Source organism: Onychomys torridus, chromosome 8 (assembly GCF_903995425.1).
Source record: "Onychomys torridus chromosome 8, mOncTor1.1, whole genome shotgun sequence".
Classification (NCBI taxonomy): Eukaryota; Metazoa; Chordata; class Mammalia; order Rodentia; family Cricetidae; genus Onychomys; species Onychomys torridus.
The window spans coordinates 42,371,543-42,393,947 of NC_050450.1; the positions used below are offsets into that span (position 1 = coordinate 42,371,543).

Consider the following 22,405-nt stretch of genomic DNA (forward strand, 5'->3'; position numbering starts at 1 on the left):
GGGTGGTGGGCCTGCACAGCAGGATACTAGCAGACACCCTCCTCACCCACCCCTGCTCACCCTGGACCAAAGACCTCACAGGAGACTTGTGGATCCTGCAAGCTATGCAGTGGAGGCATCGGATACCTTCATCTCCCCCTTGGGATGGCTATGTTGGGATGGTATCTGGAGAGCCTGGCAAAGTTCAGCCACTGGCTTGTCTATTGACTGAGCCAGAGGTTCTGATCTCCAATCCTCAGCCTCTCTCTCTCTCTCTCTCTCTCTCTCTCTCTCTCTCTCTCTCTCTCTCTCTCTCTCTTGTTTTTCGAGACAGGGTTTCTCTGTGTAGCTTTGGCGCCTTTCCTGGATCTCGCTCTGTAGACCAGGCTGGCCTCGAACTCACAGAGATCCGCCTGCCTCTGCCTCCTGAGTGCTGGGATTAAAGGTGTGCGGTGCCGCCGCAGCCACCACCACCACCACCACCACCACCCGGCACATTTCTCATTTTTATCTCCATCCTGCTTGCTGATCAAAGCAATCCCTCTCTCCCCATTCAGCTGTGGTCATAAAGGTTGAAGGCATTAGACGCTTCTTACCTTACTGGTGTTCTGGGGTCTACTGAAGTAGGCCCGCAAATAAGAGAAGTTGTGAAGTGTCACAGGCGTGAGTGTGTGGGGATTGATGGAAAGTCAGCCCTATGCGGTATGTCTTCTAGTCCTCAGACAGTTCTTGCTCAATATCAGCACAGAGTCATGTGATTTTTCTGGAGAGCCAATGGCAGCTACCTTTGTTGGGGCACAATGGCTTTCTGACCCCCAAAGTACAAAAGCCAGGAACACATAGAGATGCGTAGTCTCAGAGGTAACTCACAGTAAATCTACGCTCAGCTTGCTTGCCAGCATTTCAGTGGAAGGGCACCTACATATGCACAGATGAGTCTAAGGGAATGTAGATGCCGCTTATCAGTTATCAATGGCTTCTAAAGAAAACAGAGGGGACCTTATTGCTCCATGGATTCTTCTCTTTGCTGAGATTCAGGATCGCTCTAAGAATTTTTATTTGCAATTGCAAATGGTGTCATGGTCTTTTTGCGGGAGGCAGATGTCTGGCTGGGCCTGAGCCATCATGCTGTGCAGGCTGGAGCACAGGGATCAGTGGGTGATCACTGCATCCTAGCACTAGCAGGGACCTTAAACAGCCAGCTTCCTCAGGCCACCTGCAGGAAGAAGGCTGGTCCCACTGCCCAATCCCCAGCTTTGGGCACACACTCACTTCCTGGTGGTCCTCAGAAGAAACACAAGGTAACAAATTAGGGACAAGATCTTCAGTCTGGTTCAAGCAAAGACAGGATAACTACATTTCTTTTAGCCCCAAGGCTGTGGATTTTAGTAGAAAATACCAGTGAGAGTCAAAATTTAATGGGAAAATAAAAACCTATTAAGAAAAGTATCACCTTATAGCTATGCCCCAACATACACCAAACTGACATTCTGACTGCTAAAGATTAAGATCACCCATTTGGGGGAAAGTTGAGTGAATATGCTGAGCTCTGACCCCTGTGGTTTGGTTTCTTTTTCTCTGAACAGTTAGTCTATTTGCTGATTTACTTTAAGTGGTTGAGGCCCCAAGTGTGAGGACAGAGTAGGGACACAGAGTCCATGGTCTCAAGGGAGACAGTAGTTTTACTGGATGCCAGGGTTGACTTGTTTAGACAGTGACCACCAACCCCAGAAGCCCCTTATTTCCTAGAAAGGATGACACCCCTTCTCTGGGCCAGGTCTGTGAACTGGTTACTTCAACTTCCTGGTGAACCCTGAGTCCTTTCTCTGGAGCAGAAGCTCTTGAGCACCCCAGAAGGTCCACCAAGGCTATGAGTACTGTACCCAGGCCTATGCTATACCCAGGCCTTGATCTTACCTCCCTCTGACCATGACAGCATTGGCCCTTATTGATTCCCTACCTCAGAAGCCACCCCACCACCACCTACCACCCCAATTCCTCCCCTCTTAAAAATAAACCAGATAACCACACAAACACAAGTTTGAATAATTTATTATTAGGATAATAGACATCCTGAATAAATATAGTTGTGAGCTTAAATAAATAAATAAATAAATATTTTAAAAAATATATAAATATATAAATAAATATTACTGGTCCCTATCAGTAGAAAATATCCCTCATTTGTCCCCCGCTGCTGTGTGAGCGTCAGCATTTTCAGAGAAGGTCTGTACTGCCCCCAATGTCGCTGTGGCCCACCCTTGGTCCCTTCGAGGCAGAACTCCTGCTTTCCTGGCTCATTTTGCAGGAGCAAAAGCAGCAATCTGAGAGGTTGGATGGGAGTTGGCCTGGGCCGCCTCATTTCTGGACTGGCTTCCAGCAGTCAAAGGGAATGTCGAACAGAAAGCCTTTAAGGTTGTCTACGAAATCCTCATATGTGGTGATGTGTGTCTTACAGTCAGTTTCCTGAAGGGGATAAGGAAGAAAAAAAAAAAAACAACTTGAGTCCAGGTGAGTGGGTGACACAGGGACGTAGCTGTGTAGTTCTTTGTACCACTGAGAACTCAGAGGCCAGAAACCCATTTGAAAGGATCAGGTGACTATACCACTGCCTAGGCGCTGCCTAAGGCATGCACAGGTCTGCCAATGGCATCCAGGGACTGTGCCCTGACAGGAGGCCTGCCCCTGTCTTTGGATTCCTGGGGCAGCCTCTTTGGTTCCAGGTGAGAGGCAAGCACATCTCTTCACCTCTAAGAAGGCACAGGACTCACTCTTCCATGAGGAAAAGAAAAGGGGAGTATTTGGGGTGTCTGCCCATTCTAGGAGCCCCATCCTTGAATCCATGGAATACGAGAACCCCACAGGAAAGTCCTGTCAGGAAGTGGTGCCTAGGTGCTGGCTCTTCTGAGTTTCCTCGGGCTTGCCTCACTTCTGACCTCACAACGGATAATGACATGCATGACAAGGGCGGGGAGCAGTGGACTCTGCTGCTCCTCAGCTTAGCCTCTGGGGATGAACAGGAGCCATGGCCTGTTCTTGAGGGGCTCCCGTGACACATCCAGTGACACTTGTCAGGATCCTGAACAGCCAGAGGTCCCTCCTCACTGGCCTCTCCCTCCCAGACTAAAACAGTCCTGCTCAGGACCCGAACGCTGTGCACTCACCGGGGTTGGGGGGCAGTTCTTCTGGTAGTGGCTGGCCATCATGTTCAAGGCGCCCTTGAGTTTGGTGAGGTTGCCCCGTAGGCCCTGCTCGTATACTTTCAGGCGGGTCTGCACACATGTTGGCCTCTGCGAGAAGCATCCATTCATTGATAAGCAAAGGCCAAGTGCTCACAGAAGACAGGCTACTTTCTCTTCGCTCCTTTATGTTCCCCCCGAGTGGCACAGGATAGGTCTAGTCATAACACTGTCTGACCACTGCCCTTCTCCCTGCCCAGCCCAGACCACCCTCAGCTGGCACGGCCACATTCTATAGCCTGTTACCTCAAGAGATTCCCAGTTCCAAGCCCCCCAACTTTGCAAGCGGAGGCCACTTGCTACTATTCTAGGAGAAGGGGCTGGACAGAGTGGGGAAATCCCCCAAGCCTCTTTGTGGGCAAGCTTTGTTCCAGAAACCCCTCTGTGCCCCTCTGTCATCAATATCCTTTCTCCATGGTCAAAGGGCACAGTGAAGACTCGAAGGTAAACAAGACCATCTCATAAAGTGACTCTCACTTTCCCATCATCCCCTGCAGAGCCCCGACCTTTGAATGTTAGCTCTGCCCAAACTTATTGCTCAGTTGATAAAAGACTGCACATGACTGCCCGCCACAGGGGCATGGCTATGGACGATAAAAGCGTGCACATGACTGTCGCCGAGGAATGGCTATGGACATCTTGGCTACCCAGACTCTGCCCCCTCCGCCCAGCAGTCAGCTGACAGAGAAGAGTTAAGACACCCTTGCAAAGGGCTATTTAAAACAGCTCTGTCGGGACCCTGGGAAGCTACATCAGAGAGAAGCAGCTTACCTGGACAGAGAACTCTTCAGAGACAATGTCTACATCTTCGTTCTGTAAAAAGAAAGTGCCATGTTACCAAGCTGACAGGCAGGGGCCAGCAGGTGGTCTGGAAACAGCCAAACTCTCTCCCTCACTCACCTCCATGTCAGGCGTGTCATTCAGGAGGCTCAGGGCTTCTTTGATGGCATCTACATGCTTCCAGGGCCGGGTGACAGGGGCGGGTGAGCGAGTGGGGGCGGAAAAGCTACAGACCGCAATGCCAAGGAAAAGTAAGATCTGCAGCCACATCCTCCTCAGGACCTTAGCCTTTCTCTCTGAGTACTGGGCTCACTGCAGAAGAGCTCTTATATACACAGTTAGAGGAAATGATTAATGGTGACCACAGAACTCCAGGGGGGCGGGGGAACTACCTGAGTTGTGGAATCTCCTGGCCCTTATCAGCTACACATGGGCCCAGTGAGCCTTCCCCCAGGTTGTCAGGCTTGGGGGTTTTCATTAATGAGCCCTTCCAAGAACTGGCAACCCACCTGCTGGCTTCCTTGGGGGCCTCTCCCACCCTGCCTGGGCAGTCTGACCCAGCCTCTGGCTATCCTCTCCTTCTGAGGGGCCTCAAGGCAAATTTGGACTTCCTGGCCTGGAGTGGCTGGGGCGGGGCTTGGGAGACACAGAGTGGGGCTCCTGTTTGCATCCCACCTGCTGTCCCTGGAGGCCTCAAGGCAAGATGTACTTTCTCTAGTGGCTCATTCCAGCCCCAGCCCTGTCCCATTCTCTCCCCAGCCGCCTTCTGAGATTTGGACCCCTCACAAGCCCATCCCATTATCTAACTGGACAAAGCCTAGCCAAATGGCACAGTTCTATGATGGTCTCTAGACTCCCACTGAGGACACAGAGTCATGGGCAAACTCGGCCCAGCCAAGCCTCCCCGCCACCCCCATCGCCCTGACCTTGAGAGCAGAGGGAATGGCATCGAAGGGTGTAGAAGCCAGCCAGACTACAGCATGTTCCCTTATGGTACCATCCCAACTGACTTCTTACAATCCCAGTTTACAAAGTCGTGCTCAATCCTAAAGGTTCACAGCGTGGCTGGAGCTCCTGGCTGGGGCAGGTCAGGCCCCCCAATCTGACTGCTGACTCTGGTCCTCTGAGTGATGTGAGCCCCTTTCTCCTCTTCAGATCAACCTGCCCCTTCAGAGGGCATACCACCGCTATTGGTCCCACCAGGAGTCTCTGAGGCTGACTACAAGATGGCAGCTGCTGGGTATCGGGCACAGGGGCCTCTGGCTTCTCTAGCAAATTCTCCCGGGCTTAGTTTCCTGAACAGCCCCTTGCTCCAGCCCACCTCCCCCTCAGAAGACCTTCTGTGGAAGCAGGAACTGCTTCTGGAAAAGCAGCAGGCTCTTGAGGGGCTAACAAGTGTTTGATTTTCACAATGGGTTCTGGAGAAGACAGCACGTGTTTGTGTTTGCACAAGGGATCCGGCCCACACCTCCCGTGCAGGAAGTCTGAGGGCATGGCGCTGCGTATGTCTATCTGGGTATGCTGGGGGGCTGGTGTGCACGTACTCACAGGAACGGGTCAAGATAGAGGAGGTTCTACACAAGGGTGCCTCCAATGTGAGCCCCACTTATTTCACTTGCTTTGCGAGAGCCTTTGGGTTTCTGGCAGTGCCCTTTTGATATGAGAGGAGGCCTCTAGGCTAAGCAACATGTTTTCGGGTCCAAGAAGGTGATTCAGTGGATTGTTGAAACTGGACACAAGTGAGGACTTTCATGGGTCGGATAAACAGGTGGAACTCAGGACGAGGCCACCAGAGTCATTCAGGAAGAAAGACCAAACGGCTGCTAAAGACATGTTTCCTGGACCCAACATGCGGCAGGATAGTGGCCAAAAGCCTTGGGGAATAGCAGAAAGGGAGAAAACCAAAGTTGGTGCATATAGGCAGAGCTCCAAGGGTTTGGGGATGCAGTGTGTGGGCAGATTCGTATCTTTCTCCTAGAAAGATGACATCAGGGTGGAGGCGGCGACACGGGCAGGGATTCCTAGATTGCACGCGTGGAAAGAAGCGGCAATAGCATCAGACAGCCTTGCTGACTCAAGGGCCTTGGTAGGGCTGTGGCAGGGCGGAGGTGGGGACCAGATGAGTGGAGTGACCGCGCTTTGGCCTCCCTGCCCACAAGGCAGGAGAGAACCCTCTGGAAGGAGTTTCCTGGGAGTGCCCCTTGACATGGGCCCTGAGGGAACCAGAAGCCGTGGCTGCCCCAGGATCCTTATCACAAGAGGAAGTCTTCACTGGGGGAAGGAAATGGGCCCCAAAGTCCCTCACATCCCACAGGACAGACACATGAGCATCTAAGATGGTCTGGCTCATCCTTGCAACTGACACTTCTTAGGGAGGTCTTTGTCCTCTGTGGGGTCTGAGGTCCACTTTCAGCTCAGTCCACAGGCAAGGTTGTCAACAGAGTCAGGACCCGAACTCACGCCTATTCCTGCACACAGATGCTTTCTACCACCCTGGGGAGGGGGGGTAACTTGAGAAATTCTGGTCACCTGCCTCGTCCAGAAAATGGTGGGCCTAGCACACTTGTCCATCAGGGCAGCTATAAAGGGACACTTCTACATTGGCAGGAAGGCGTGAGTGGCCTGTGACTGTCCCAAGGACATCTTGGAGCTGAAGGAGAATTTTCCCAGCAGACTCTGCCATCTATCTAGACATTGTCTCTCTACTCAGCCACCGTGAATTCTGGAATATCCCAGGAAAGTACCGCTCCCTGACTTCCATTGCATCATCCACTTGATGGATGCTGTGTCTGCTGCTGGAAAGTTTATAGGAAGACTTTCAGGGGGTGGGGTGGGCAACATTCTGATACCTTCCCCATCCTGGGGAAGTCCTAACCTGGCAGAAGACCCAGAATTTCTGGAATATTCAAGGACTGTTGGGCCTTGTCCTATCCCGGTCCCCAGGAGCATCTTTCTGGACAGATGTGGTGAAGGTGGTAGGGAGCTAGCCTCCATCCAGGTCAAAGCTTATGGAGTTTTGCTCCACTCTGATGACTATGACACAACACCTTGGATGGCTTGTGCTTCCCTGAGAAGGTGGTCTTATCCCTCCCTGCCACACCAGACACATAGAGCCACAACTCCAGCCTTTGGTGTCTCCATTCCAATGTGGCCCCTCCCACATTCTCTGACCCCTCCCCCAATACATTTTAAAAGACCAAGTTTCCCTCTGGTTCTGTCCCGGCTACGTGGGTATCCTCAGGCTCCTGGCAGTGATAAATCCTGACAAATCCATTCAGCCAAGCCTCCAAGAGGGTATATAATATGCTCTCAGCTCTCAGAGAGCTCATGTCTGTGTCCCTATGGGACAGAGGACAGGGACCAGCAGGCCTCGATTCACTGGCACATGGTTGAGAACACCAACCAAGATATGCACAAAGATCAAACAGCCATGAAGAAGGCCGTGATGACAGCAAATGGGGCGCTCAGCGGAGGAAGTGGTTCTGAAGCTCAGGGTCCAGGTCAGCCAGCTGAGTTAGGGGTCGTTTACTTCAGGGGGGGGGAAATACAAGCTAGCAGTAAGGTTTGAGATGTCAGCCATACTGGGCTGGATGAGGCAAAGGGAAAGCCAATAATGGCCCCAAACACTTGGTCAATATTTTGGTCCAGCACTTAAGGCCTAACTCTGGAAGGGCATTGGGGTGTCCCAGTGGATGCTGGCTTTTGAGGATGGATCAAGGGTTAATAAGACCTCCTTATTGGTTTTATTTCTTGCTTAGGGCTCCTTGCTGCCTCCCCAGGACCTATCAACTATGCCATCCCCACACAGGCAGGTAGGTCCTGTGGGCACACAACCCATGAAAGCACTAGGTCTGCCTCCCACAATGCCCTGCCACTGCGTGGCCTTCTCTTTACCCAGGATTCTCCCTCCAGGGTTAGGATCATGCCCCAGCCCCGAATCTCCGCCCCAAGCTTTATCGCCAACTGAGAGATCATCGGGCACCTAGAGGGGACACTACCTTTATTTGCCTTCCTCGAAAGAATCATCGGGAATGCATGTAAAAAATAAATAAGTGAAGGAGAAATGAGGCTAGAAGCCGTTGCAGCATCCCAGCATGCTGAGGGCCCTTCTTTCCGCTCTAGGTGCAGCGGGAGTCACAGACCCTGGATTGGCTCTGGCACCTGCCAGCTTCAGGAACTGAGGGGTCACAACTGAAGCGGCAATTGCTGCTTTATATTTTCAGCAGGACAGGGTCCTGGAAGGAACCACTCATAGAAATGTTTGGGTCTTCCAGGCTCCCTCACTCTCCCCAATCCCCTGTCTGGTCCAGCATGTCAATTGCCTCTCAGGATTTTAGGTCCCAGAAGGCTCTGACCTTGAACTTTTATTCACAGGATCCTTGTTTCTGGATACCCACCCCCATCCCAGCTGCTGTCAATGTCCCTTCAGCACCTCCCCTGAGTCTCTATGGTCCCTCAACATGGGCAAGGCCCAGCTGAAGGCTGACAGAGGTCATAAAAGGTAACCATAAATTGGGAGTGCCTACTGGTGGCAGGAAGGAGTCCTTGAGGACCTCTCATGCCTAGGACCACTAGCTTCCTAACTACTCCTCTCTAAACACACACCTGTCCCCACACTCCTAGACTATGTGTATCCTGGTAGGCTGGTGCCAAGTCCCTCATGTACCCCCTAGGAAGCAGCAGTCTTGACTGTCATGGGTGCAGAGTGCAGACCTTCCTTCAGTTCTGGCAACTGTGCTTCCAAACCACTGTCCTACTCTGGGCCCACTCTTCATCTTCACAGGGGGATGGAGACCTCTGCAGGTCACTGCAGAGATGCCTGCAGACTAGCACCAAAGGTACTTCCTAAATTTTGCCAAGAGCTTAGTGGATGAAGTTTTTCTGCTTAGGTTTTCTGTTTGGGCTAGTTGGGAGGCCTTCATTCCAGCCTCAGTTCCCCAAACTGTCAAGGAGAAGAAATCATCACCTGGATCTGGGCAGGTCAGCATTCTACATGAAGAACAAATGGATTAAATTGTCCCTGATGGAGAAATATAGTCACCATGCTATGCAGACCTGCTCTAGTGCTCCAAGATGTCCCCATGCATACCCTCAAGAGGCAAAGGCAGCCTGTGCAATGCTGTGCAGGAATCTGGACAGGCTACAAAGTGGCTGTGCTGCACCCATTTCCCTGTAAAGAGCCAATTAGGAAACAAGACCGTCTTCCCTATTCCTGCCCCTATCCTGGCTAGGAGGAGGCAGTTATAGGCGATCAGATACCCAGGATCATGCCCTGTAGGAATAAGTAGCCTAACTCTGTTTGCTTGAGGAGGGCAGGGATATCAAATTGAGCAACATTTCTTGGCCCAGGTGGCTTTCCACCCTTCTGGATTCGAAGCACATAGTCCTGCCGAGGGCTAGCAGTAGCTGTCTATTTATTAATTTTTTTTTCAATATTCACTTATTTATTGGTGTGGTGCATGCATGTCATGGCTTGTGTGTAGGGGTCAGAGGACAGCTTTCTCCTTCTGCCGTGAGTGCCCAGGATAGACCTCAGGTCATCAGGTGTGGCAGCAAGTGCTTTTACCCACTGTTGCAAGTCCTAGAAATAAGACTCTGATGATAAGTGCCACCAAGCCATCTCATTTGCCCAAGCTGTTCAATATTTTTATTACCGCACTCACCCTAGCACATGGGGCCAGGACACAAAATACGTCCCAGAATATGCCCCTAGAAGGGAAAAAGAAGAGAGGCCCATGTCCTGCTGCCAGACATGAACCCCTAACGTCCAGCCTCCTCTCTAATGTGTCCTGAGCTCCCTGCTCATAGAGGCACCCTGTCTCCACATCAGCTGTCTCTGCTGCCCAGACTAGTCTCCAGGACAGCCCTGGGCACTCCTAGCAAGGTTCAACGGGAGAAGCTACTAAAGGAAGTCCCAAGAGCCAAGGTTGAAGCCTCCCATCTGAGGGGGACAATAAGAAGTCCTGAGACTAGAGTTCTACACACCCTGGGGATCATGGAGTGCCCAGGGAGGTGGAAATGTCGGCATGACCCAGGCTGGAAGTGGAAGGTGAACCTGGGGTCTTCAGAGGCTGTGAGAAATAGAGGAAGCCATGGTGACCAGCGACAGTGGGAACTGCAAGGAGCTACTGAACATTGTCTCTCTGAGGCATGAAGGGGGATTTGAGGACACAGAGGCAATCACAGAGGGATCTAAACTCTGGTGTAAGGGGAGGCAAGGAAGTAGAAAAGGGGGACCGAAAACCATGTCAAAGTGTATGTGGGGGTTGTTGGGTGAACGCAGATGGAGCTGAGTGACGACAGGTGCACACTCGGGCTGCATCTGGGAGGATGTGGTACATCACAAGCTATCAGTGGAGGCCCATGTCCAGAGGGAGACCCCAGGAGGGCCCTGGGTCAGGTGAAAGGCTCTTATACCCCAGTGGCACCAGCAGACACACTGTGGCTTAGGGCTTCAGCAGCCTGTGAGTCCCATTGTCTGCATTACACCGTGCCTCAGTCTCTCCCACCATCATAGTAGGGGTGACCCCAGACTTCTTCAGTCCTTGTGGGGATTGTCTACATCCCTTTTCACTCCAGGAAGAAAGCATCTTTGCCCAGTACACATCCACATCCACGAGCCCAACTTCAAGGTTTCAAAGGGTCACCCTACTCACCCCATGAGAACTCCATCCCCTCTGCCCAGCTCTCCCTCTCCATCATGTGCCCTCATCATCACAGGAACACCTCCTCCTCCCTTCTGCGGGGCTGGTCTCTGCTTCTGCCTGCAACTCCCTTCCTCTGCCCTGGCTCTTTCCTGTTGGTGTGAGCTCAGTATCTTCAAGGTCCCATCCTAACTCTCTGCATCTCTACACCCACCAAACCCCAGGCCGTGGTCATCTGGTTTTCTCCTCTCCATGGTTGTCATGCTGGCTGGGCCATCCTGGGAGTGGGGAAGCATGATGAAGTGAAGGGACCAGTTGAGGCCAGAAGGGGTCCAGCCTCCACCTTGGTCACCTGGTACTCGGTCACACTGAATGGTCCAGTGTGATTAGACTCCCCTGTGCCTAATTCATCCTATGCTATTAGATGCCCGTGCCTTTGATGCTCAGTGCCCTCTGCCTGACTCCCCCCTGCGTCTTGCCCATCCTCTTGTACCTGGTGGAGTCCCACTGCTTGGGTGAGCTCCTGGACATCCCTTCCAGTGGGAAGCACCTGAGATCAGCATCCATCCATCCCTTTTTGTTTTGCACTGCCCCCTGTCCCTGGATTGTGACGGCTGACTGGACAGAGCCAGGAGGCCCCCAAAGGTTCTAGCCTGTATCTCATTAACCCTGCCTCTGCTTGGGGAGGCCTCAGCAACCAATTCACATGGGAATTCAAAGCCAGGGAGGGAAGACCTCTTCCTAGTCTAGGAGGGTTTGAATTGTGGGGTGAGTTTAACCAGGTTCTCTATTTCTACCTTCCTTAGATACTTGCCATTCTGGAAATTTCCCTTTGATTCATTTTTCTGGTCCCCCCCCCACATATATATATGGGGTCCCCCCAGTGAAAAGCTGTACTTGTAAAGTTAAGATAAAAGATGAAAGTGAAACTCGTGATTAGCTGGTGTGACCTACTCCCCAGAAGAAGTACCTCAGATACAGGAAGGTGGCCCGCTCTAGGATTTGCTGTGGACCGTTGCTGCCCTCTGCTGCCCTTTGGACTTATTGACCTAGCACAGAGGGCAGTCTGGGTACCATGACAGCTGCACAGAGGATGCAAGCCAGCCCCGCCTCCTGTTGGATCAGGGGGTCAGCACCTTTCCTGCCAGTGGCTGGGCATGACGAAGGGCCTGTCTGTATGGGCCTTATAAAGGATTGGGCACAACAGGGATTTTTCTTTTTCTTTTTCTTTTCTCTTCTTTTTTCTCTTCTCTTCTCTTCCTTCTCCTTCCCTTCCCTTCCCTTCCTCTTCCTTCCTTCCTTCCTTTCTTTCCTTCTTTCTTTCTTTCATAGTTCTGGAGGCTGGGAAGTCCACAGAGTAGGAACTAACAGCTCAGTGCTCTTTAGCCCACCTCCAGGTTCACGGGCAGCTGTCACACTGTCCTCACATGAAAGGGGGACTTGAGGACCTTCCAGGGGTAATTTTTCAAGATTTGTTTTTAATTATGGGGGGATGGGGCCTATGTACATACTAGTGCAAGTCCCCTCAGAGGCCAGAAGAGGGCGCTAGATTCCTTGGAGGTAGCTCTACAGGCAGTTGTGAGCCCCCAACATAGGTTTTAGGACATGAATTCCACAAGAGCAGTCCACACACCTAACTACTGAGCCATCTCTCTGGACTAGAAATCCTTTATTTAAGACATCATTCCCACTTATGAGCCCCTGTGCACTTAATCTCTTTCTCAAAACCCCACTAGCAAATACCATTACGCAAATATTTAGGAGTACACATTCAGTCTAAATCCAAAGCATATAGATACTCCCCAAATCCTACCAAGAACCAACCACAACTTGATTCTGGACTCCAACCCAGGGCTATGTTTGGGCCAGGCTGTGCTAAACCCAGATAGGGTCTGAGGTTTGGGGGTCAAAGGTAAACTTAAGTGAGACATGCCAGTGGTCATTCCTGACTCAAGCTGGCTGTAGGCTGCAGACTGGACAATTCCAGAAGGACATTAATGTGTCCACAAGATGTCTGTGAAGGCCCATTCCCACTTCAGGAACATCACCTCCATCTGCCACTCCATGCCTGCAATGAGCCTTGTGTTTCTGACCTCTCTCCTCATACCTGCACATCCTCCTGCACTGTGTCTGTGTCTGACCCAGCCACTAATTCCTGCTCATTGTAAGTTTCCTCAGCAGTGCAGACCTGGAGCACCCCAGGGCCCAACCCAGAACTGGGGAGAGAAGGAGAGAGTCTGGGGGGATGGCAGACATCCCAGGCCCTCCTTCACATTGTGGTACCCGGCTGCTGTTCCCTCTGCCCATAGCTTTTCCCCCCTCTGATAGTCACACAGCTGGCACATTCTTCTTACTCAGGTCCCCACTTACATGTCAGCTTCCTCACAGAGACTTTCACAAACCAATCTAAAGTAACCCCCAGAGGCCCCTCTATTTAGTTCACTGACAGGTCCACAAGGCTAGAACAGAGCCTCCCACATGGGTGCTTAGCCAACATGCACCATGAACCACAAGGCACTGCCATGGGACAGGAGCATCACGAAGTGGGTCCTTCAGTGAGACACTGGGCAAGAGTAAAATGATGGATGGACTGCTGCCCCACTCCCAGTGAGGGAGGCTCTGGCAGCTGGTAAAAGGGGAGCAGAATTCCAGAAAGGAGTCTCTGGGGAGGTGTGCTAATTAGCTTTTTGTCAAGTTGACACAGAGTCAGCTGAGAAGAGGAAACTTGAGTTAAAGAAATGCCTATATCAGATTGGCTGTGGACGGGTCTGAGGGAGAGTTTCTTGATTAATGATTGATGTGGGAGGGCCCAGCCCACTGTAGGTGGGCAGATGGCCGTGAGTCCTATAAGAAGGCAGACTGAGCAAGCCGGTAAGCAGCACTCCTTCAGTTTCTGCTTCAGTTCCTGCCTCCAGGTTCCTGCCTCGAGTTCCTGTTTGGCTTGCTTGGTGACAGACGGATTTGTAAGCCTAAGAGATCCTTTCCTCCACAAATTGTTTTTGGTTAGTGTGTTATCACAGCAGAGAAATGTTTCCCAGTTTGCACGGTTGTAAATTCTATCACTGAGACTAAAGACTGTCATACTACAGATCACTCACTAATCATTGTCTGGCAATTATTATACCTTTTTTAGAGTTTAAAAAATTAGCATGCAAAGTAGTATATTTCATTATGCAATTTCAAATACACTTTCTTTGAAACCCCATCCCGCCCTCAGCCTTCCCCATACCCCTCCTGTTGGTCCCCTTCCCCCAATTCTGCTTTGGAAGTTATGCTATTACCCACTGTCCCCCCTCACCTCTTGTAAGACCTCTGTGTCCCCTCTTATGGTCCCCTTTCTAGTTTCATGACCTATAACCACACCCACATATAGACACATGTACAAAGATTAAAATACAGGACCCTTATTAGGGGGAAAATAAGTGATATTTGTCTTTCTAAGTCTGGATTACTTCTCTTAATATAGTAATTTCCAGTTCTATGCTTCCCCCCACCCCGGAAATCCCATGATTTCATTTTTCTTTATGGCTGCATAAAGCTCCACTATGTAAACCATATCTGCTTTGTCTACTCCTCCGTTGATGGACATCTAGGCTGATTCCATTTCCTGGCTAATGTGAATAGCAAGGATGTGCAAGTGTCTCCGCGGTAGGATTCAGAGTCTTTTAGATATGGAAGTGGTCACATGGTAGTTCCACTTTTTTTTTTTTTTTTTTTAGAAGCTTCCATATCAGTTTCCATAGTGGCTGTGCCAATTTATACTCCCAATAAGTAAGAGTTTCTCTTTCTCCACATACAGACCACCATTTGTGTGTGTGTGTGTGTGTGTGTGTGTGCGTGCGTGTGCGTGTGCGCGCGCTATTCTGACTGGAGTAAGATGGAATCACAAAATAGTTTTGAGTAGCCTTGATGGCTAAGAACTTTTCCAAATATTTATTGACCTTTTGTTTCTTTTCTTGAGATCTGTCTATTCAACTCAGCATCCCATTTATTGGTTGGAAGATGTGGAGGTTCATTGTTTAATTTCTGCAGTTCTCTGTATATGATAGATATTAACCCTCTGTCTGTTGTATAGCTAGTTAAAGTGTTCTGCCTCCTTACTTTCTGGTAGTTTCTTTGGCTGTGTAGAAACTTCATTTCACTGATATGATTGTCAGTTCCTAGGGTGAGTTCCTCTCCTGCTGGGGTCCTTCTAAGGGTTTTTGTTCACGTCTGTGCTTTGAGTGTTTTCTCTCTAGCACTTTTAGCGCTTTCTATTCAGGTCTTAGATTAGTTTCTAATTGACATTTATGCAGTGTGGGAGACAGAGGCCTACTTTCACTATTCTGCATGTGGATAGCCAGTTTCCCGAGCACCAGTTTGAAGAGGCTGCCTTTTTTTTTTTTTTTCAGTGTGTGTTTTAATGTCTTTGTCAAATATTAGGTGACTATAGCTGTGTGTGTTTATTGTTGGGGCCTCTATTCTGTCCAATTGGTGTGCATATCAATTCTCTCTGTATTTGTCACTATGACTTTGTAGCATAATTTGAGGTTAAATATCATGAAAATTCTAGCGTTATTCTTTCTGCCTAGGATTCTCTCAGCTACTTGGGGTAGAACAGTTTCAGAAATTTTTTCTGGTTCTGTGAAGAATGTCACTGGAATTTTAATGGAAATCACATTGAAACTGTAGACTATTTTTTGGTAATGTAGCCATTTTCACAATATTTATTCTGCCCATAATTTCTATTTTCAGTGTCTTAAAGTTTTTATTGTGGAATTCTGTCATCTCATTGGCTAGGTTTAATATCCACCTGTCTAGTTATTTTAAATTTTGGAGCTATTGTGAATGGTGTGTTTTTCTAGTTTCTTTCTCAGAAAATTTTTTCACTAGTATATAGAAAAGCTACTAATTTTTTGTATGCAGATTTTTGTGTTCTGAACTTTGCTGTGAGTATTTATCAAACCTAAGGATTTTCTGTTGGAAACTCTAAATAAGGTCTTTTCAGCATATTCATGCTATCTGCAGGTAAGGATAATCTGACTTCTTTTTTTTTTTTCAGTGAAACAACTCAACTTTATTCCAAAGTGTATGGAATATATAGGTTTGGGGACAGTAGCTGAGGAATCATCTAATTTGCATCAAGTGGCATGCTCCTATCATAAGGCTTTGTATGTGGCAGCAGGGTCCTATAGCAAAGCCCTAGTTCTAATCTGACTTCTTTATTCTCCATTTATAACTATTTTAATTTTTTCCTTTGCCTATTGGCTAGGACTTAAATAATATTATTATATTTATTATACTATATATAAGTTATATATATTTTATTCAGTATAATAATAATGATAATAATTTTATTATTATACTGAATAAGAGTGGAGAAATTGGACATGCTTATCCTGTTCTAGGTTTTGAAGAAATGTTCTCAGTTTTTGCCTGTTTAGTTTATTGTTGACTACAGGTTTGCCACATGTAATATTTATTATGTTGAGGTATGCTCCTTCTGAATGACTTTGGGACTTTCATCATGAAGGCGTGTTGAACTTTGTCAAATGCCTTTTCTGGACCTATAGAGATGATAGTATGATTTCTGTCCTTAAGTCTATTTGTGTGGTGTACTCTACTTACTGATTAGTGTGTGTTGACCCAAACTTGAATCTGCGATGTGAAACCAATCTGGTCATAATATATGATCTTTTTAATGTGTTCTTGAATTCAGTTTGCAAATATTTTATTGGAAGTGTGTGTGTGTGTGTGTGTGTGTGTGTGTGTGTGTGTGTGTGTGTGTGTGTGTGTGTGTGTGTGTGTGTGTGTGTGTGTGTGTGAGAGAGAGAGAGAGAGAGAGAGAGAGAGAGAGAGAGAGAGAGAATGAACGCAGGTGCATGTGTGCCACAGTGCAAGAGTGGAGGTCAGGGAACAACCCTTGGGAGCTGGTTCTGTCCTGTCACCTTGTGGGTGGGTTCCAGAGATCAAACCTGGGTTATTAGACCCTCACACAAGCACCTCTGTCCACTGAGCCGTCTCACCACCCCATCCACTGTCTTTTTAATTTGATTTATTGATTCTTTCATTTCTAAACTTTTCTGTTTGGTTCTTTTTCAGTGTGCAATTTCCTTGTTGGATTTTTTTTTCCTCCATGGTTTTGAGTTTCTCTTCCAAGTTACTGATCCTTTTGTTTCCGTCCTGAATTGATTTCTTCACTGCTTTGGGCAGTGGGAGCCGGGGAGCGCTTTATGTAGTTATTTATCTGTTATGAGGTTGGATTCCAGCATTTCTGCTATTTCATTTTCTTTAGACAGAGGAGTTGTGAGGAGCTAGCGATGGTGCTGTAACGGGTGTAGTCTCCTAGTTTTGGTGATTCTTGGTTGTGTTTTATGCATCTGCGAGGATTTCACTTTCCCCTGCTCCTCTTGTTCCTGGTTTTATTTTATGCGAGTCTTCCTGGTGAGCTGGCTACACCTGCTGTTATTCAAAGGGTAGGCAACATCGGTAACGGACATGAGTTATCAGCTGTCCTGGTGTTGGCTTGCAGAAGACATTTGTGCACTTGGGGGATGTTCCTGATAAGTTTTGGATACCACATTCCTAGGCTCTGACTGGGGAACATGTGTTTTATCATTTCCTTTAGGGCTAAGGGGATCAAGATGTAACTGGTGAAATGGGGAAGAAATGGAGAAAGGAGGGAAGAGGTGGTGAGGACGGAATGAGGAGAGCTGCAGGCTTGAGTTGTGAGGAGCAAAGGAACTCTTGCAGAAAATAAGGACTGTAAGTGTATCAGTCTCCACAAGTAGGGAGGGGCTGCTAGTCTCAACAAGTCAAGTCAGTGTGTCCTTACAAATGAGGAAGATCTTGGCCACTAAAATCCACCCTCTGCCCGCATTCCCTGCTCTGAGGCCTGCTGCTTGCAAGCTCCAACCTTGCCTCTGGTGTTTTAAGGCCCCGGGCTTTGGGTGGCAGGTTCCAGAGGGTGTGAGGCCTGCATGCAAGAGCTTACCTTTGTGTGCCATCAAGGTCCCACAGCACTCTCATAGTCCAGTGCAGCTCACAGGCAGTGGCAGGGGAGGGGCAGTTGTCTTCTCTGATGAGTGTCTCCTGGTCTTAGCCTCTGAGTTGCACCAGCCACAATCTGTTGCACACTTTATCCAACCTCTAGTTGTGTTTCCAGAGCCTGGGCCCCCTCTCTCTAGCTCTTGAGGTTTCCACCTACCCTCAATTTGCAGCTGGCCAGCAGGATACCGGTGGCTGAAACCAGTGACGTGGCTTCTTCTTTGTGGAGAAACTCCTAGTCAGCTTATTTCTGTTTTCTTTAGCTCCTTTTCATATGTGAATAGATCTATTGTGGTTTTATCTGGTTTTCATCTCTGCACACACATGCTGCTTCTAATCTACCACCTTACCCAGAAGTTCTAGAATTTCTTTTTTAAACATTTAACACTTGGCTCCATGAGCCAGTATGAGCTGGTCTCAGCTCACCACTGACTCTGGCCCTGTGAACTAGTTATGGGAGAAGCATGGCTGACCAGGGCAGCAGGCAGCAGGCAGCAGACCACGTGGAGGGGAGCACACATGCCGTCTCAGATAGGTTGAAAATAGAACCAGACCCCTCAAAAATCTGTGAGTGAAGGCAAGTGGGTGAAAGTGGACACTAACGAGGATTGGAGGTCTAGATTCCAAGTTAACTGGACACCTCAGACCCCATCTTCCCCATAGTTCTGAGGTGCACCCTAAGACTAGGGACATATCTCCACCTAGTGGTCATTTCAAGAACTGCAGTAATGTCTCTGACTTCTCTGCCCTCTGAGCACCCCAAGGCCTTCCCTATGTCAGGATTGAGAGGAGCCGGAGGGAGGGAGGGGGGAGAGGTTTATTTCTTCGGGAATTTAAAAGTGTATTGGGAGGAAGGATGTAGAAGAATACATTTCTGAGCTAGCAGCAGATAAATTGCCCACATCCTCGTTACATCTTCAAGCAGCTGGGCTGTTCCTCACTTGGAACTTCAAGAGATAAAGATAGAAAAGAAAAATAGAGGGGAATGAGCCCCAGAGTCTGGTGTCAGTCCCCAAAGCTGTCTTTAGGGGACTCTTCAAGAATCCGGGAGGCTACTACTGCCTAAGAGAGGAAGGTGGCTCATCTGACCTCTTGTCCTGTGTCCCCAACCCCCCCCCCCCCCCCCCCCCCCCGCTCCCGTCCCAGCCCAGTTCCTCACCAGGCAGGGTTCCAGGGAGCCAGAGAGAGAGACACACAGGACCAAAAAGTCAGGTGGCAGACTGAACGCCAGGTCGCCACCATCCAGGCTGGTTTCTGGAAGCGGATATCATTAAATGTCTGCCCTCCCCTTGCAGAGAAGAGTCCTTCATGAGTCAACTTGGACAATTCGGAAGTAGCAGTGGTGGTCCTCCAGTCGGACCGAGCTAAGGTGGGTGAGTGGTTTGAGGTAGGGGGAAGTCTGGGAAGCCACATTTGCTGGAGCTCCCAAGAGGTTGATAGACGCGGGGAAATATAAGAGGAGAAGGTGGGTCGCACCTGACAGCCTTAGGATACAGACTGTGGACAAGCCCATGAAGGCCCCCAAAGATTTGGGGTTAATGGTCAAAGATGCATTTTGAAATCTCAGTCTGGCTCAATAGGCCATGTATCCCAGGGCCAGTCTGGAGTCAGGCACGAGGCAGGAAGAGTAAACCAGCCAAGAGAAGCTGGAAGCCTAGGTAGGCGTGGGAACTTCTAGAAGGAGTACAGTTTATGAGTCTGAGTAGCCTGCATCCTCAGAGGGCAACACCATGTGGGAATTCAGACTGGTACCAGGTTTCCACTAGGGAAGGAGTTGCGGGCACTGCTGCACGTGTCCACTAGGGGTGGCATTCCATGGGATTTCAGTCCTCGGCATAATGATCCAGAGGAGCCAAGCCTGAGTCCTAGAGTTGGGGCACTTCTTAGAAGCTGTGTTTACTGGGACATTGCTTTGCCACACTTTGCCATATTCCCATAAAACAGAAATCGCACGCTCTAGTTTAGGATGATGAAAGTATTCAATAATAGCACAGGTTAAATGTCCAGACCAAGATCTTGCACGTGTGGCGTGCTGTGTGGCTGCTTGTGATGTGGGAGTTGAGGGGATGGCAGGTCATTTCCTTAGCTCCCATGTGCAGAGGATGGCAGGAAGGTGAAGGAGCTCAGGGGGGCAGGCTCTATCCTGCACCCAAAGACCATGACCCACAAGTCTCACCCAGACTGTCACAGAGACACTGGACCAAAAAAAAGCTCATTTGTTCAAAATTATTTATTTCCACGAGTGTTTAAAAGCCTGTTTAAAACACAAGGAACCAAAGAACATGTCTCCATCTCCCTTGGGGTCATTTTTTCTTTCAAAACATGGAGAAACCATTCCTCAGCTAAAATAGATATACTTCACATTGCAGAAGGTAATAAATAAATAAATAAACACATAAATACATAAATACATAAATAAATAGCCTCGATGGAATAAAATGAGAACATAATTCAGAGAGTAGATAAATTGATCACACATCTGATGCTATGGGGCAAAATGAAATCTTACTCCTGGCATGGACCAAGAGGGACATTCAGATTCCAGTCATTCCGTTGTTTTATCATTCCTTGGACTCAGGGCAAAAAGTAGAGTCAGATGTTGGATGAGGTGACCCAGGGGTTGGTGTTAGCCGCAGATTTTTAAGTTGGCTCACATAGTATCTCAATTTCTTCTGGAAGTCATCCGAATTCTTTTCAAGGAAGATGCCTATCATCTGTGAGGGGCCGGAGAAAATGGCATTAGAGGTAAACAGGCTGCTGAGGGCCATAGCAAGCTATAAGTCTGGTTGTGGATAGACACTACCTACAGGGCATGTAGAGGGGGAAGGGCAGCTTACCTTGGAGTTATTCACAGCCACTGGCAGGCAACGCTCAAGGTTCTGTGGAGAGACACCAGGACACAGTCAGATCCCTCAAAAAAGGAACAGGCCCTACTTCCCTCCACACCAAATGCTGGGAAGAATGAAGGCAGGGATCCCCTAAGCCCTTAGCAGTTTTACACACCTCAAGATTGGTCTTGATAGTCTCTATCTTCAGTTGCTTTCTCATTTTCAGGAATTCGCACAGGTTTGCTCTCTGTGAGGTATTATCCTGAGAGGGCAAAGAATCCTCCATGAAAGAGCTGGGGGTGGGAGGCTGGGGAGGTAAAAGCTGGGGAGTGTGAGAGCTAAGGAATGTGAGCACTAGGGAGCTGAGCCTGCTGTTAGAGGTTTCTTTGGACAGCCTTATTCCTGGTCCCTTCTTGGGACCTAAGAGCAAGTGCCTATCCCAGGCAAAGACCGGCCCATCCCAAGCACCAAGTCCTAACCCCTGGCTGTCTGTGGGCTGTGCGAAGGGCCTGGGCAGATTTTTCTGTACTTAAGGAAAACACACCTCCCCAGACAAGCTCTGGAAAAGGCAGAGAATTGGGGAAATACTTATGCCGAAGATGCCAGATGCCAAGGTTAATGCTTCAACCCAAACAAGAATTCCTAGACACCTACAAGAATACCCTTGTGGGTCCTAGCATGCCCCCAAGGAAGGGACATGTAGACATCCAACAGGCTTGGAAAGGACTTCCTGTTAGGTCCAAGCAAACAAAGATGAGCCAGAGCCATTGCATCTGGCTAGAACTAGGAAAGTAATGTCTGGGGCTGGTGGGAGAGGAAAACACAAACAGCTCTAAGGAGGAGGAAGGACACAAGACACAGTCACAGAGGACAGCCCATTTGCCAGTCCAGGGCTTCCCCACTGAACATGGAGCCAGAGGCCTGTGAGAGGGTTCACCCACAGCTGTCTTTTCATCATATATCCTAAAATGTAACTTTTTCCAGCCAAGGCTGTGGCATGTACTGAACCCCAGCTAAGGGTAAGGCCTGGAGAGTCATTTGGTGGTTCTCTTGACAACCCCATTGAGACAGATGCAAACACTGAACAAGGCAGAGTGGAGTGTGACATGGCTGAAGTCACCTAGGCAGGAGATGGATGTGACCCAAGTACGCCCCAAAGCCGGGCCAAGCTCTTACCCTAAGTAGATCTCTGGCATCATTGTCAGTGAGTTCGGATGCCTGTGGGGACACAAGGAGAAAGAACCATGGAGCTTGTGGGCCTGAGGCGCCTGTGGGAGCCAGCCTACAGCAGGCCAACCTCAGCCAGATACTCACGTTGAGATTCCTCATAATCTCCTTGGCAATTAAGGGGCAATTGAGCGTGCTGGCTGTGCCTGAGAGAGTTGAGTGCCTGACTGGAGTCTGGAGTCCCCAGTGGAACAGCATCGGGAGCAGGAACAGCATGGAGAGGATGCTGGTGGTGGAGCTGGCAAGAACCATTGTGTCTCGTTCTGGTCCTTCAAGCGGATTCTGAAGAAGCCACAGTGGCCTCCACCTTATATGTGCTTACAACTTGTAGGGGCGGGGCGGTGGCGGGGGGAGGGGGAGGCATCGGAAGGAGCTTTATCTGACATGGAACCTCCATAGCAAACCACAGACTTATTCATCACTTTCTAGTATTCGAGATCATCAACATGGGAAGCAAGAGTGCTTCTTCAAAGGCCATCTTCTTCCTTTGTCATAGAGATGGACGTAGTGGAAAAGAGTAGTGGGAGTAGCCTGGCTCCGCCAGCTCAGGCCTTCTGTGCAGTGGGACCTCATCCTACCATCCCTTGTACAAACCCGAGCCTTACTGAACCCTACCTGGTGAGGTGGCCACCGGAGTCACTGCAGAAGACTAAGCTTGGGGGGCATTCTGACACACAGTCAA

At 49.2% G+C, this 22,405-nt stretch overlaps 2 protein-coding genes across 3 annotated transcripts; both read right to left on the bottom strand.

Annotated features, from left to right (window-relative positions):
- Window positions 1-2,337: 2,337 nt before the first annotated feature.
- Window positions 2,338-4,268, bottom strand: Csf2 (colony stimulating factor 2). Of its 2 annotated transcripts, none has more exons than XM_036195010.1 (4): window positions 4,119-4,268; window positions 3,990-4,031; window positions 3,144-3,269; window positions 2,338-2,445 (listed from the first exon to the last, which is right to left on the bottom strand). In XM_036195010.1, the coding sequence occupies exons 1-4, from the start codon at window positions 4,266-4,268 to the stop codon at window positions 2,338-2,340; spliced, it is 426 nt and encodes a 141-aa protein (XP_036050903.1). The 2 variants fall into 2 exon arrangements, with proteins under 2 accessions (XP_036050903.1, XP_036050902.1); XM_036195009.1 differs by having other exon boundaries at window positions 3,990-4,024; window positions 4,103-4,268.
- Window positions 4,269-20,229: 15,961 nt separating this feature from the next.
- On the bottom strand, window positions 20,230-21,975 carry LOC118588659 (interleukin-3-like). Its single transcript, XM_036195224.1, has 5 exons — window positions 21,811-21,975; window positions 21,673-21,714; window positions 20,672-20,803; window positions 20,506-20,547; window positions 20,230-20,382 (listed from the first exon to the last, which is right to left on the bottom strand). Exons 1-5 carry the CDS (start codon window positions 21,973-21,975, stop codon window positions 20,230-20,232), a joined length of 534 nt encoding a protein of 177 aa, XP_036051117.1.
- Window positions 21,976-22,405: the final 430 nt, after the last annotated feature.

Excerpts from the sequence above, each read along its gene's own strand:
- LOC118588659 (XM_036195224.1), bottom strand. The coding sequence starts at position 21,975 with ATGGTTCTTGCCAGCTCCACCACCAGCATCCTCTCCATGCTGTTCCTG. Across the intron at positions 20,804-21,672 it reads ATGCCAGAGATCTACTTAGG|CCTCCCACCCCCAGCTCTTT; the intron begins GTAAGAGCTTGG and ends TTACCTCCCCAG. Across the intron at positions 20,383-20,505 it reads TGGCTGTGAATAACTCCAAG|ATGATAGGCATCTTCCTTGA; the intron begins GTAAGCTGCCCT and ends GGCCCCTCACAG.
- Csf2 (XM_036195009.1), bottom strand. The coding sequence starts at position 4,268 with ATGTGGCTGCAGATCTTACTTTTCCTTGGCATTGCGGTCTGTAGCTTT. Across the intron at positions 3,270-3,989 it reads CTGAAGAGTTCTCTGTCCAG|AGGCCAACATGTGTGCAGAC; the intron begins GTAAGCTGCTTC and ends TGCTTCTCGCAG. Across the intron at positions 2,446-3,143 it reads AGAACTGCCCCCCAACCCCG|GAAACTGACTGTAAGACACA; the intron begins GTGAGTGCACAG and ends TATCCCCTTCAG.